General features: G+C 42.2%; 1 protein-coding gene across 2 annotated transcripts in view; it reads left to right on the forward strand.

Annotated features, from left to right (window-relative positions):
• The first annotated feature begins 5,334 nt into the window (after positions 1-5,334).
• The window catches only part of LOC136167634 (desmocollin-3), a 48,398-nt gene continuing 39,255 nt past the window's right edge, over positions 5,335-14,477 (forward strand). For both annotated transcript variants that reach the window (XM_065935137.1, XM_065935138.1), the window contains exons 1-2: positions 5,335-5,428; positions 12,884-12,968. In XM_065935137.1, coding sequence (XP_065791209.1) covers positions 5,360-5,428; positions 12,884-12,968 — 154 coding nt within the window. In that variant the 5' untranslated portion in view covers positions 5,335-5,359. The remainder of the gene's footprint in view (positions 5,429-12,883; positions 12,969-14,477) is intronic.

The raw sequence follows: 14,477 nt of genomic DNA on the forward strand, positions 1-14,477 counted from the left end.
TGAGCTTCCGAAGCTGCGGGTCCGCCCCTTCCCCCAGCTGATTTTGAGGGATGGTCCTCCTAAACTTCTGGGAAGAAAGAAGGCTGACGGGGCAATGAATCAGATGAATGACACATGGGATCTGGAAAGTGGCCTGCTCACACCTGTAGCCTTGGAGCTCAAGTAACGCCCTCTGAACAACGGAAGCACACAGGGAGCTCCCGGCATCTTGAGAACATACGGGAGAAACAGCCTCACCCAGCGGGAGGAGACCTTCACGCTGAGTGAAGCAAAGGATCATGGGAAGGCTCTAAGCTGAGAGGATCTAAGTTCACCCTGTAACGGCTTTGTTACACTGGGTTCCTCCAGCTACTGTAAGAAGTCATCACTCACACAATGGAGTTGCTGTCTGTGTGGAAATTCCTATTCCTTCCAGCCTGGTGTGAAGTCATCAGGAGACCAGTCCTCCTCTCTCCTTGAAAGGCCTGTTTGTAGAAGACAGGCTGTTGGTCAAGGCCTCTGAAGAGTTCCGTGGAGGAAGAGTAAAACCATTGTCACAGTGGCTTGAATCATATCTTAAGTAAGGAGAGACTGAAAGGGAGCATTTCTGAACCTGGCACGCCCTATCTGGATGGAACTATTGACAAGGTTGTTACTTAAATGGAATATTTCTGAATTTGAAAGATGTAACCAATGTTCAAACTGTGTGTGTATGATGCAAAGTTTGAGCAAAAGGTCACACCTTTGTGGAGGGGAGTGTTTTCTCTGAGAAGAAATGGATAGTCCTGTCAATCACTCTCTGTAAAGATTAATCCTCAGGATTAAGAACCAAGCATGAAAGATGAGAAAGGGTAAACTGCTATTCCCTGGAAGGCCAGGGCTCATTGTGGTCTTGTTTGGAGGTTCTCTTTGCTTCCTGGAGCATTTCCGTAGGGGTGAAAGGAGAGCTTGGAGGGGTGGCTGGACATGGGGAAGACAGAAAGGGGAAGGAGGCAGATGGAGACCCTGGGATGGCTCTTGTCCTGAGCAGCAGTGAAATATTATAGCTTACTCTTGACCTCAACTGTCTCCAGTAGTCTTTTTAAAAGACCGCCAGAATCAAGCTCTTCTTAGTGATGTTCTGGGAATTTAGTGGAGGAACTTCACACTTTGGGAAATGTGGTAACAGGAAAGCAGAGTCCTCTCCTGGAGGCTGGCATGGCAGTGGCAGAGTTTATTACTCTTGGAGGAAAGGGGTAGCAGGGATGAGAGAATCCGACTGTCCAGCTCCCAAGCACCAGGGAGAAGCCTTCTCCAAAACATCAAGTGTACACATTAAGGGATGCATTCCTGCGTGCTCAGTCATGTCTGACTCTTTGCAACCCCATGGACCATAGCCTGCCAGGCTCCTCCATCCATGGGATTCTCCAGGCAAGAATACTAGAGTGGGTTGCCATGCCCTCCTCCAGAGGATCTGTCTGACACAGGGATCGAACCCACGTCTCCTATGTGTCCTATATTGGCAGATGGGTTCTTTACCACTGAACCACTTGGGAAGGCCACATTAATGGGAGATAATCCTGGGGAGCTGATTTCTAAAAATAAAGTCTGGAAAGGCTCCTGGCATTTGAATACATATTTGTACAGTATTCTTCACTGTTGCTCCAATAAGCAATTTGTTTGGATATTGTTTATCATGGTGACTATTTATCCTAAACAATATTCTACAAATGCCTCAGAACTAATGTTTCAGGGCAGAGCTCATTTGTGTCACTAGCAGGACTATGCAATGTGAAACTTTCGCTCAGTTTTAATGTCTGCTTTTCATGAATGTTTCTTCCCTTACCAGCAAATTTGTGCCAATCATCGTACAGCTGTTCTGGTTGTGTTTTACAGGGATATGTGAGGAGACCCACATTTGGGGTGTCACTGCCTGTTTAAACCCCTGAGATGAGTGGGTGTGTGAAACCAGCACGTGTGGGCATGGGGTTGTGCAAGGCAGCCTTCTCAGTGGGCCAGGTGTCAGCTCCCAGCTTCTAGGGTCATTATCCTTTCTGTGGCCAGAGAGTTCCCTTAGCTATGGAGAACTCTTCCTAATGATCTTAAATTTGCTTTCTACTGAAAATTTGACAGTTCACCTGGATCTCTGACGTTTTACACATTAGTATAAGCTCACCTTCCATTTTTGATTTATTTAATTATTGCTCTCCCTCTTCAAACTAAGAAGATAACAAGGAAAACTAATACTTCTTTTCCATTTTTTTGCACATTATTCTTTTAGTAGTGACTTCCAACTGACTTTGCAATTTGGGGTAGGATATTGAAATAAAGATGTCTCAGAATAACTCTTTATGGTTTACAATGTCTCGTGATGATTTTAAGTTACTGGTTCTAATGATACTCAAACCAAAGCTCATATTTGAAATACATTTTCAATAATCTCATTTACAATTATTTTTCATAGGAACAATAAAAGCAGTTTCAATTTATCTTCAAGTCATAGTTATGTTATAATCATAACTGCCCATGAAGATTCACTTCTAAATTATAAAAATGCATTGCTTTTTATTGGGACTAGGCTAATATACACATGATGGACAAATATATGCCTTAGCAAAACAGAAAATTCCAAGATAGTTACTAATATTCCATATAGAAATTATTCAGTAATCATATTGCATATTGCACCTAGAATTTTATAATACAAATAGAAAATATCACCCATATGCTTTCTTTCAGCATCTCTAGAATAAATCTCTATAACTTTTATTTTGTAGAAGCTAGGCATGGAAGCTCAGAGTAGCTGTCATATAATCAGTAGGTTTAACAATCGGCTTAATTATACAGTATATGTTAGTTATCTTATGGTTTTAGTCACATAGAAGAAAGGGGGAATCAGGTCAGACTCTAGTGGACAAACCTGAAAGCACTGAAAGACCCTGATGCTGGGAAAGATGGAGGGCAGAAGGAGAAGTGGGTGACAGAGGATGAGATGGTTGGATGGCATCACTGACTCAATGGACATGAGTTTGAGCAAGCTCCAGGAGATGGTGAAGGACAGGGAAGCCTGGGGCACTGCAGTCCATGGAGTCACAAAGACCTGGACATGACTTAGCAACCGAACAACTACAACAACAAGGAAAACCCATATAATGGCAGAAAGAGGTTCATTAATGAAGTTAGTGAGCTCATTTAACTCACCCAAAGTGATCATTTTACAGACTGAGTGGCTGGCTCTCCTCTTACAGGATGAAATTCAACTCCTCAGCTTGGTTTGTTAGGAGACTATCTTTTAACCTAATTCCCAGCTCAGGAGTTCTTCCATCATGGTTCTGAAGAGACTTCTTTCTGTTTCCTTGATGTGGGAAGCCCTCATAAGGTTCTCCAGAGTTCCGCTAGGGTTATTTCTACAGCCTTAACCCCAAACATGCTCCTACCCTCCCCCTTTTCTCTATTGGTTCTTATCTCAAGCATTATTCAGCCCTGGAGGCTGAGGGTTAAAAATCAAGGGGCTAGTAGATTTCCTTTGTGATGAGAGCTATGGTCCTGGCTTATGTTTTAAAGTTTACCTGAGGCCAGAAAGCACTTTGAGAGCCTCGCTCTTGAGGTCATGGTCAGGGTGAAGGTCCGGAGGATGGGGATGAAAATTGTTGGAGTGAAGTGTGGAGAATTTTCTCTGAGACTGGAAGAGCTCCTCCATACAGAGGCCTCCAGAGGTGAGATAAAGTCTCTGTTGAGTGCATGGGAGCCTTGAATGCCTCAGAGACAGGACTAGGAAACTGTGCTTACTGTCTGCATCCTGAGAGCTTAGGCCTAGTAGTTCAGGAAAACCCGAGACTTTAGGAAAACCCACAACTTACACAAGTAGCCTATTGGGGGTGCCCAGCATGGGATGAATGAAGGTCAAAATGCCTTCTCTCATTAATCTGCACTGCCTGAGAATCCTGACCTTGGACTTTGTGCACAGACTTTGAGAAGCAATAACACATGTCCAAGAGGGAATTCATACTGAGTCTAGTAGATGGAGGCTTAGAGAACACAATACTCAGTCTAGAGAGAAATAAAGGAACATGCCCTAATGTTAGGGGGCTTCTCAGGTGGCATTAGTGGTAAAGAACCTGATTGCCAATGCAGGAGACAGAAGAGACTCAGTACAATCCCTGGGTTGGGAAGATCCCCAAGAAGGGAGAAGGGAATGGCTCCCTACTCCAGTATTCTTGCCTGGAGAATTCCATGGATTGAGAAGTCTGGCAGACCACAGTCCATAGGGTTGAAAAGAATTGGATACGACTGAAGCGACTTGGCAGGCACACCCTAATGTTATAAGCTACCTCTTTATTTAAAGGTTTAGCAATGATCATTACCTTTAATCCCTTTTAGACTTTGCATTGCTTTGGGCAGGATCTGGGTTATTTCCTTTCCTCCGGTGCCTGTGCAACTCTTGGCCCTGATGAACGTTTCTTAAATGATACTGAATCTGGAAGCCTCATTTTAGACTAGAAGCTTCTGTGTGGTGAATTTTTCTTTGACCACGAACTGAAAAACTGCATCTTAGTACAATTACCAGGTAAGTCCTCAAATCAACAGTTTCATATAAGAAGAACAAATTTTTTCTTACAAGGTTCAAATAAGGCCACACCATAGGCCGGACATGAACGCGCTGAGCTTAATCCCTCACATTTGGGGTGCGTGAAAATGGTGAGATGTCAGCATTTCTTTTATTTGCTTTCATTTTCTGATAGACCCAGTGTCAGCTTATTCTTGCCACTGGAGATAATTTCTCCTCCGTCCTTTATCTTATCGAGGGAGTCAAGTTTGGGAAGAATACATATATTTTGCATTAACTAGAAGCCTTTGCTCAGCGTTTGATGAGAAGCTGGAGGGAGGATTCGCCGTTCCAGTGACATCGGTGTTCCTGGCACCCAGGAGCGCCCGTGTTGGGGCAGGGATCCCTGAAGGCGGTTTGGGGTTCTGCAGTGGGAGTGCGCCGAGCGGCGTCTGCGAGGAGGACGCCCCAGGAGTCGGGGCGGAAGGCGGGGCAGCCGCGGGGTGCGGGGCGTGGGAGAGCAGGCCGAGAGGGGGTGGCCTGGACCGCTTTCCAGAGAGCGAGCACCCAGCCGGGCCGCTGAGAAGCCGAAGGGCAGGCTCGGGCAGCTCCCCCGGCGGCTCTCGCGGTGATAAAACTGGAGAAATAACAAGGAGGGGCGGCTCGACGCCTCCAGAGTCCAATCCCGTCTCAGGAGCGAACACACTCTCGGGCAAGACAAGCCTGAAAGAGGCCCGGGCGACTTAACGAGCAGCCGAGAGCAGCGCACCCGCGGCGCCCCTGCATCTCGGCGGCCTCTGGCCTCCTGCATCGCGCCGGGTATCCGCATCCTCCCGTCCCCGGCCCCGCGCCCCGATGGCTGCGCCCGGGCCCCGGGGCTCCCTGCGCGGAGCCCTCTGCAGGCAGCTGCTCCTGCTCCTTGTGGTGAGTGGAGCCTGGGTGGGGTGGGACCTACCCAGAGTCGGGATGGAGCAGGGGGTGGTGGTGGATGGGCCGTGGTCCTGCGGGGGGACCGATGCAGGCGAAGCCGACCGAAGGGGGACGTCCGCGTCTCTGCTCAATCTTGCAGGGCAATGTGAGCCAAATTGGGGCTCGGAGGGATGAGTGGAGGAAACGCGTCCTAGCGGGACGCACCCGGACCGAGGTTTTTGTTTGGGACTTGTTCTATTGTTTCAACACGGGTTGGGCTCTGGCTTCGCTGAGCTCCCTTTTGCGCCGCCGCGAGTGGTCCGGGGTTGGGGTTCGCGCTCCTTTCTGGACTCCTAGTGATGGTGGTGGGGGTGGGTTTGGGTAGAGAGGGAAGAAGAGTGTTTGGTTAGGTTTCTGAGGATACCTGACGAGTTACAGGGCGTTACTGGTGGCTCAGACGGGTAAAGAATCTGCCTACAATGCGGGAAGTGAAGTGAAGTCGCTCAGTCGTGTCCGACTCCTTGCGACCCCGTCGGTCCATGGGATTTTCAAGGCAAGAGTACTGGAGTGGGTTGCCACTTCCTTCTCCAGCAATGCAGGAGACCCGGAATCAGTCCCGGGGTCGGGAAAATCCCCTGGAGAAGGCAATGGCAACCCACTCCAGGATTCTTGCCTGGAGAATTCCATGGACAGAGGAGCCTTGTGCGCTACAGTCCGTGGTGTTTGTTGCAAAGAATAGGACACGGAGTGAGTTACAGGGGTTGCCCCTCACTCCGGGATCCCCGGGATGGGGACATTGGTGGGTGGAGGGGTTGGAGCGGTGTCCCTGGTTCCCCGGGATGAGTTACCCTTGAAAAGCGGCTTCCAGGTTTTGCCTCGTTTAATGGCTATTCAGCAACTCCCGGGAGCGGTCTATCTCCGCGAGCCACCAGGCCGGGGGCAGAGTGTACCTGGGGCGCCATGGGGTGGACGACTGAATTAGGGTTGGATGTTGGGGTTCGGTGCTGTGATGGGGGAGTGGGGTAGGGTGAGGCTGAGCGGATAGAATCAGGCTGAGAGGAGTGTCGGGCTAGGAGTGTGGGGTTGGGTCGTACCTGGTCCGGGTCCAGGGATGACTGCACAAGCCTAGATCCCAGCCTGGGGTCTTTTGTGCCCGGGATACCTGAGACCCGAGATGAGATTCACCCGGAGAGGAAGTTTGGGACGATTCTCGAACTCGGGAGACACAAAGCAAAAAGTGGGGAACTCTGATGTTGCCATCCCGCTGAGCTGCGTTCTAGACATGCTCTGGAAAGGAGCCTCGGACCCTCGACTTCCCCGCGCTGGCGGTCGGGTGGCCAGAGGGACCAACCTGGCTCGGGAGCAGGTCGACTCTGGCTAGGTGGATTCTTGGTGCTCATCTGCCCCCAAGCAGGGCGAGTGGGTGCAAGCTTTGTCCTCTGTTTGAATCATCGAGTTGTGAATAAAGAATTAGTAGCTATGATCTAAGATGTATTTATGGACAAAGCATTGTATAAATGGGCACGTCGATCTGCCTGGCAGCTATTGGAAAAAAAAAAAATTAGCTGATGACAGGACTCTTTACACATGAGAACTGCTCTCAGAGTGTGTTCTGATATATTTCAAAGCGTTTCCAGCTAATCGGCTTAAAAGCGTGAATTTAGTCTTCTGTTCTTTCTCTGAGAAAGGAGTTCCGGAACGGAGAGAAGAAATTGTGGAGGTGCTGGGTTCCCAAGATTTCCCGTGTATTCGCTGGAGAGGAGGGCGTGGAATTGGAGAAACTGTCTGGGTGGCAGGGGGTGTCGGGTGTGGCAAGACAAGAAGGTGCCTGTATATCTAAAATAGAGATAACACCAGCTTTAGCAAACGATTTTCTTGTTTAGGATTATTTTTTAAAAGAATTTTCTAAAGATTAGATTAAATGGTATCTTGGCTCCCCTGACCAGGGATGAAGCCCACACTGGCTGTAGTGGAAGAGGAGTCTTAACCACTGGATCCCCAGGGAAGTCCCAAGACTTCTTGTTGACCATCTTATGTCTGTATTTCCTTTTGACTCCTAGGACCTCTCCACTTTCCAGTTTAATATTAAGGGCATAGCATTTTGGAAACGCAATTTTCATTTTATGGAACCCTTAATGGAGCTTTCAAAGACAATCCCTTGTTTGAAGTGAGAACCCTTCAAAGCAGGTCTTTAATACAGAACTGAAACTTTTGACGTGCTCACTTTCCCAGGCAACCACCCCATAGTTTGTGGGATCTACCCTTTTTCACTTTTCTGCTTCTGAATCTGCATCGCTGTCCCACCCTTCTAGCCTCAGTATAGTTTGTGTGTACTCCAAAGTGCTATTTAATGTGCTCAGTCGCTCAGTCGTGTCCGTCTCTGCCACCCACCAGGCTTCTCTGTCCATGGGGATTCTCCAGGCAAGAATACTGGAGTAGGTTGCTTTGCCCTTCTCCAGGGGATCTTCCCAACCCAGGGATGGAACCCAGGTCCCCTGCATTGCAGACAGATTCTTTACCTTCTGAGCCACCAGGGAAGCCCCTAAACTGCTACAATTAACTGCAAATTCTAATCATGTTTCCTTACACATATACAAAGAAAGGGACGGATGGGGTGTGCGGGAGTGGGGAAGGGAAGAAAGGAGAGGGAGAATCTAGAAAAGAACAATGTCAGATCTTCTTATTACTACTGAAAGCACTGAGTGTCTCTTAAAATGTTTCTCCTTTTAATGTAACACAAATTGTTAGGAATGGTGAAAACTAATTCATATTAGCTCAGTTGCTCACATGTCTTCTCCTCTATTATAAATAATGAGATCCTTTTAAGTGTGTATTTAATGTTGTTTGCCATATCAAATCCACTTTGGGAATTACTTTATATATTCTACATTATAAACGGTATGTACTTGGACATGGTTAATCTATCATTTGCTAAAAGGGCTCTTCAGAAGGAATTAAAAATAGCATTTTCCTTTATAACATACTTTTCCCCTTGAAGTGTGTGGAATTCTACCTGCAACTGATGTTGACAACCTATGTGTGTTGTGTCTTTTCCCAGAATTCATAGCATTAAATTATGAGAATAATATGACTCCTTTCCCAGAGTTTTTGGTTATTGTTGTTCTTGATAACATTTGACATATTCACCTTTTTAAGATAAAAGTGAGTATAATCCTTTCTATTATCTTTTGCATTGGTGAGAAAAAAAAGCTTAGGACAAAAAAAGGAGGAGAACTAGCTTATTTCTAAACTGTGTGCTTAGGAAGTCAGAGTTGTATTTATTTACATCAGTGCATCTTTATTTACCTTATCAAAGAAGGTTATTGTTATTGGTGTTCATACTGAGATACAGCTATATTCTACTGCACTTTCTGAGTCACTAAATATGTGTAAACCGTGCACATTTTTTGGTCCTGTTGTAATCCTTGTGACAGTTACCATGCCATATATGGTATCTCTGGTGACCTGTGGCTAATTATACTTCCCATTTAACTAGGATCCCATCTTACGGAGTTTGGATAGAAAGAAATTTAGTAGACTCATCAAACCATTGAGAATATAGAAAGGTAAATCTTACAATTCAAGGTGATAAGAGTTTGAAAGTTAAGATTTCTCTTTTGGAGACAGCCAGTGTCCACAGGAGAAATGATGAATTGAAAATTCTGTGGTCTTTATGCTCAAGAAGATATCCTTTATTTTCAGATATTCTGTAAACTCCTGTTCTTTGGCTTCTTTTTCCTCTGTTGAGAAAGATGTCATTTTAGAAAACCTGCCTTGTGCATTCACGCTAAAATTGAGCAATAGTACAGAAGTGAAACACTGGCAGGTATACCTTTAGTTTTCATTCTCTCTTGGCATTAGACAGTTCCGTGAAGACCTGATGATTTGTATGATAAGCTTTCTATGATATGATTAATTAAATTTGGACAGTACTGTGAAATGAAACAAAGCAATTTATTTTTCCCAAACTAGCACAGACAATACTTTATATTATCATTTTTTTAAAAAAACATAATTTGTTACATTTTAATTAAAAGTTGCTTACAACTCTAGGTTCTATCAGTCAGATATTTAAAGTTGTTCTAGAGGGTTCCTCATTGAGAGAAATTCTTTTATAACTCAGTCAATCCAGAATTCATTAATATTAAAAAAAAATTTGTATCTTGTATTTTTCATTGGGCAGTCATCAGTTATTCCTAAAATACCTCTAAAATTTTGTCATCTAATGGTGGTTTTATTTTTTTTTTCAACTTTATTTTCAGTAATATATCCAAGTCTCACTAACATAGCATTACATTTCTTTATATTTCAGGAAAAATGGCATAACTGAAATTTATATGTGAATATCATCCTGTGCAACATCCCTCCCTTATATTAGGGCATCCCTGATTGGTCAGATGGTAAAAAGAATCTGCCTGCAATACAGGAAACCCTGGTTGGATTCCTGGGTCGGAAGATCCCCTGGAGAAGGGAAAGGCTGCCCACTCCAGTATTCTGGCCTGGAGGATTCCAAGGGGGGTCACAGAGTCAGACACGGCTGAGCCACTTTCACTCACTCTCTCCCTGTAAGTCCGATTTGTACCATAATTTCAACCACTGTCCAGCTACTGCTGACTCCCAGATTTGTATTTCTGGCCTTGAGTTGCCCTTAAGTATAAGTTTATCTATCCAGCTGTCTTCTGGACCTTTCCCCTTAGATTTCCTGTATGCGTGTGTGCGCTTAAGTCATACCAGACTCTTTGTGATCCTTTGGGCTGTAGCCCACCATACTCCTGTGTCCGTGGGATTCTCCAGGCGAGAATACTTGAGTGGGTTGCCATTTCTTCTAGGGGGAATCTTCCTGACCCAAGGATTGAACCTGCATCTCCTCAGTCTCCAGCATTACAGGTGAATTCTTTACCACTGAACCATCAGGGAAGCCACTCTGCTTCCACTAGATTTCCCACAGGATTATAAAATTCAATATATGCCAGGCAAAACTCATTTTTTCACCTCTCTTGCCAACCTTGCCAGTCAGTATTCTGCTCCTTAAGGAACTGCTCTCGGTGGTATTGGTTGGTGATATCTCTGTCTGCCCACCTACTTTATCTATTCTGTATTATAAATGGTATGTACTTGGACATGGTTAATCTATAATTTGCTAAAAGGACTCATCAAAAGGAATTAAAATAGCATTTTCCTTTATAGCATACTTTTCCCTTTGAATTAATTGTACATCATTTCCAGTGGTGTTTATTACACAGAGACAAAGATGAATGACCTGCTACTATATATTCAGCATGGATAAATTACACAACATAATTCATGCAAAGAAATCAAGTTGCTTACAATTATCTATGACTATATATATGTAAAGCTTAAAACTGATAAAATCAACCAGTCTTCTTTAGGGGTACATACACGTGGGATACAATTAAGTAGAAATGGGGAAGTAAATGATTTACCAAGAAAAAAGTCATCCATTGGAGTTTACTTGAATTTGGAGAGGTCCCTCCATCAGGGAAGAAAATGCAATTGAGGAGAGTTAAATAGGAACTTTGAAAATAATAGTAATATTTTATTTCTAAAACTTTATTACTTTAAGGCAAACTATAACTTTAAGGCAAGTGCCCCAGTGTTCCTTTTATTTTTTATTAAAATATATGTGTAGTTAGAATATGTCTTAAGAGGAACAGTTTTTTAAAAAATGAAACAATATAGAGGATTAAGAAAACCAAACACTATTATTTGAAAGTACAGACCAACCTGCTACAATTGCACAAGTGAAAAATAGAAAAGGTATAGATAAAACAATATTAGGAATAAAAACAGACATATTTATGGAAAGGACAGATGTTTTTAAAAATAGATAATAATATTTATATATTATTCCAGTTAATCTGAAAAGAGACAAAATAGGCAATTTTCTACAAGGTACAAATTGCCAACTTTGACTTGAGAAAGTGTATAAATTCCAAATAGACTTATAAAGACACTGAATTAGAAGCCAAATGTCTCCACTTACAGACACCCTCATATCCATCAAGCCTAGACCTGTGTGATAGGTGAATTCTTCCATAAATATATGGAACAGATAATCTCTACCTTTTATAAATTGTTTCAAAGAATAGGAAAAAAAAAACTTGAACTCTCCCTAACTCATTTTAGGAAGCTAGTATGAAGAAAAAGTAGAAGCCTGATTTCTCTTATGGTCATGTATTTTAAATATTAAAATAAATGGCAGCAAACCAGACCAGTAATGTATTTTTAAAAACATAAAGACCTGTTTATGGAATTTCAGTTCTATTCCATTCATCTGTATGTTTATCCTTATGCTAGTACCACTTGGCCTTGATTATTGTATTTTTGTAATAAGTTTTGAAATTGGGAAAATTTTCGACTTTGTTCTTTTTCAAGTAAACTTGGGTATTTCAGTGCCCTGCATTTTCTCAAGGATTGATTTTCAATTTCTGCAAAAAAACTATCTGGGATTTTGACAGAGAGTGCCTTGAATCTGCCAGATGAATTTTAGGAATATGTGTTTTGATCTATGAAGATGGATTTTCTATTGTAAATGAAATTGTTTGCTTACTTTTGTTTCAGATTCTTTTCATTGCTAGTGGGCAGGAATGCAATCAGTTTTTGTATGTTAACCTTGTATTCTGCAACCTTGCTGAAACCATTATTTCTGATAGTCTTTTAGTGGATTCCTTAGGATTTTCTATGTGTAATACAAGATCATATTATTTGAAAATAGAAAATGTTTTGCTTCTTCTTTCCCAATCTGGATGCTTTTTAGTGTGTGTGTGTGTGTGTGTGTGTGTGTGTGTGTGTGTGTGTGTGTGTGTGTGTGTGTGTGTGTGTGGTGTGCGTAACTGCCCTGGCAAGAAGCTAGAAGCTTCAGTACAATGTTGAATAGAAGTGGTGAGAGCAGGCATCATTGTCTTGTTCCTTAAGTCAGAGGAAAGCATTCAGTCTTTTTCTGTTAATCATGATGCTTTTCTTAGATGCTCTTTATCATGTCGAGCCACTTCTTTTCTATTCCTAGTTTGTTGAAAATTTTTAATTGTAAATCAGTGTTGGATTTTGTCAATTGCTTGCACCTATAGAGATGATCATATGGCTTTGTTCTTAATTCTTTAAAAAAAAATTCTTTACTGAGGTGAAATGGACACACAAAAAGCTGTGCATATTCAAAGCACACCACTTGATGAGCTTGGAGATAAGTATGTAGTTGCAAGATCATCACGCTCTATGCCATAAGCATATCCATTACCTCCAAGTTTTCTCTTGCCTTCTTCACTTATTGTTATTATTTTATTTTGGTAAGAACACTTACATTTTATCCTCTTAGCAAAAATTTTAGTATGCAATACAGTATTATTAACTGTAGGCACTATGCTATACAGTAGATCTCTAGGACTTATTTTGCATATCTAAAACTTTGTTCTTTATTCTATACTGTATTAATGTGACCATTTTTTCCCTTAGGTTTTCAGTTTTGCTTGTGAAGCCTGCAAAAAGGAGATATTTAATATACCTTCCAAACTAGAGGCAGACAAATTGATTGGCAGAGGTGAGCACTTTCCAAACAATGTTTTAAAAAGAGAAATGCAATTTGCTTATGCTGGAAAGGGCATATTATCCAATCTTTGCCTTTGGAATTAGCCTGAATGTGTATGTAATTAGATATAATTCAAGATATGTTAAAATATATGTTCTGTTCTTTATAACTCTATAGAATTCTGTCATAGATTCTAAGGCAAATGTTCTAATCCACGCTTTTGTAGTCATTTATGTTTTAACAGTAAAAATTATGTAAATAATTATATGTAGAATGTAGCCCTTTCATTACTCCAGGATCCCAAGCATTTGAGAGACATATGTAAGGAGCTCAGAGAGTAGGAGCAGAATTTGTATCAATGCTATGACTGCAGTGGGAAATATTACATGGTGAGCTGTTCCTTTCAAAATTGGGTTTGATCAGTCATTTGTCCACTGAGAAGTTGGGGAACCTCAAACTTTCCCAACAGCCAGGCAGCTCTGTTCAGGTGGAATTTCTCCATGGTACCGGGAATATTGGAGGAAAATATCATGATTTTGTTGAGAGATAAAACTTGTCCCAGAGATACCAAATTTACTTTTTCAAAAAGTGTCCCATTCCTGGGAAGGAAGTAAAGAAAAAATGTAAAAAAATGTCAGGGGTGTTCCTCTAGGGAAATGGACCAGAGGTTATCACTCTGGTAAAAATGCGAACAGAAGGGAAATATGTCATCACGTCTAAAGATATTTAGTTTTCTTTTTTTTTGACGTAACGTTTCCATCTGTGACAAATTTGAATTAAAGTGAAAACACTGCACATGGGTAACATATGAATTCTTTGAGAGGATGTTACTTAAGTGGGTATTAGCCCATCAGTGTGGTTTCTGTTAAGGCAGATAGTGGAAGAATGGGATGCGTTTGATACTTTTAGATATACTATTGAAACACTGGTACGAGACTTGTATTTTATAACTTTGCACTTGGGAAAATTCCCATGAGAGAAGAATTTCAGAGTTTCAGTAGGAAGCCCCAGAAAGCAAAGAACAACAACACGAAGAGAACCGTGGTCCCCAGGGGAGTTGGTGAGGTTGGGGTGGGGCAGGAAGAATTTAAAGATTTTTCTTATTTGACTATTTGCCAAACTCATATACTGTGTCATTCTTTGGGTTCATGTGTATAATTTCTGGCTGGAGAGAGGTGTATCTTAGAAGACTTACTATATTGTTAAGAAAAACTCTTCTGTTTGTTTATCCAGGTGTGTGTGGGAGTGTGTAGTTCAGCTTTGTCATGTTTGCAACATGCATGTGTCTTCAATAGGAAGATCATTTTCATAAGCCTTTTAGAAGAATATAAAAGTTTTAAGTATCTTATTTAAACAAATATGCAATCAAGAATTATAATTTTTAATAGAAAAAGAATGATGACTTAAAAAAAAATACGTGTAAAGAGGCTGGTTAAGATATTTGCTAAATGCAGACTGATTGGTTCATTTCATTCCACTTCCGGGTTTTGAGAAGATTGTATACATTAGTAGAACATTTTC

The sequence above is a fragment of the Muntiacus reevesi genome, chromosome 4, assembly GCF_963930625.1.
Source record: "Muntiacus reevesi chromosome 4, mMunRee1.1, whole genome shotgun sequence".
Classification (NCBI taxonomy): Eukaryota; Metazoa; Chordata; class Mammalia; order Artiodactyla; family Cervidae; genus Muntiacus; species Muntiacus reevesi.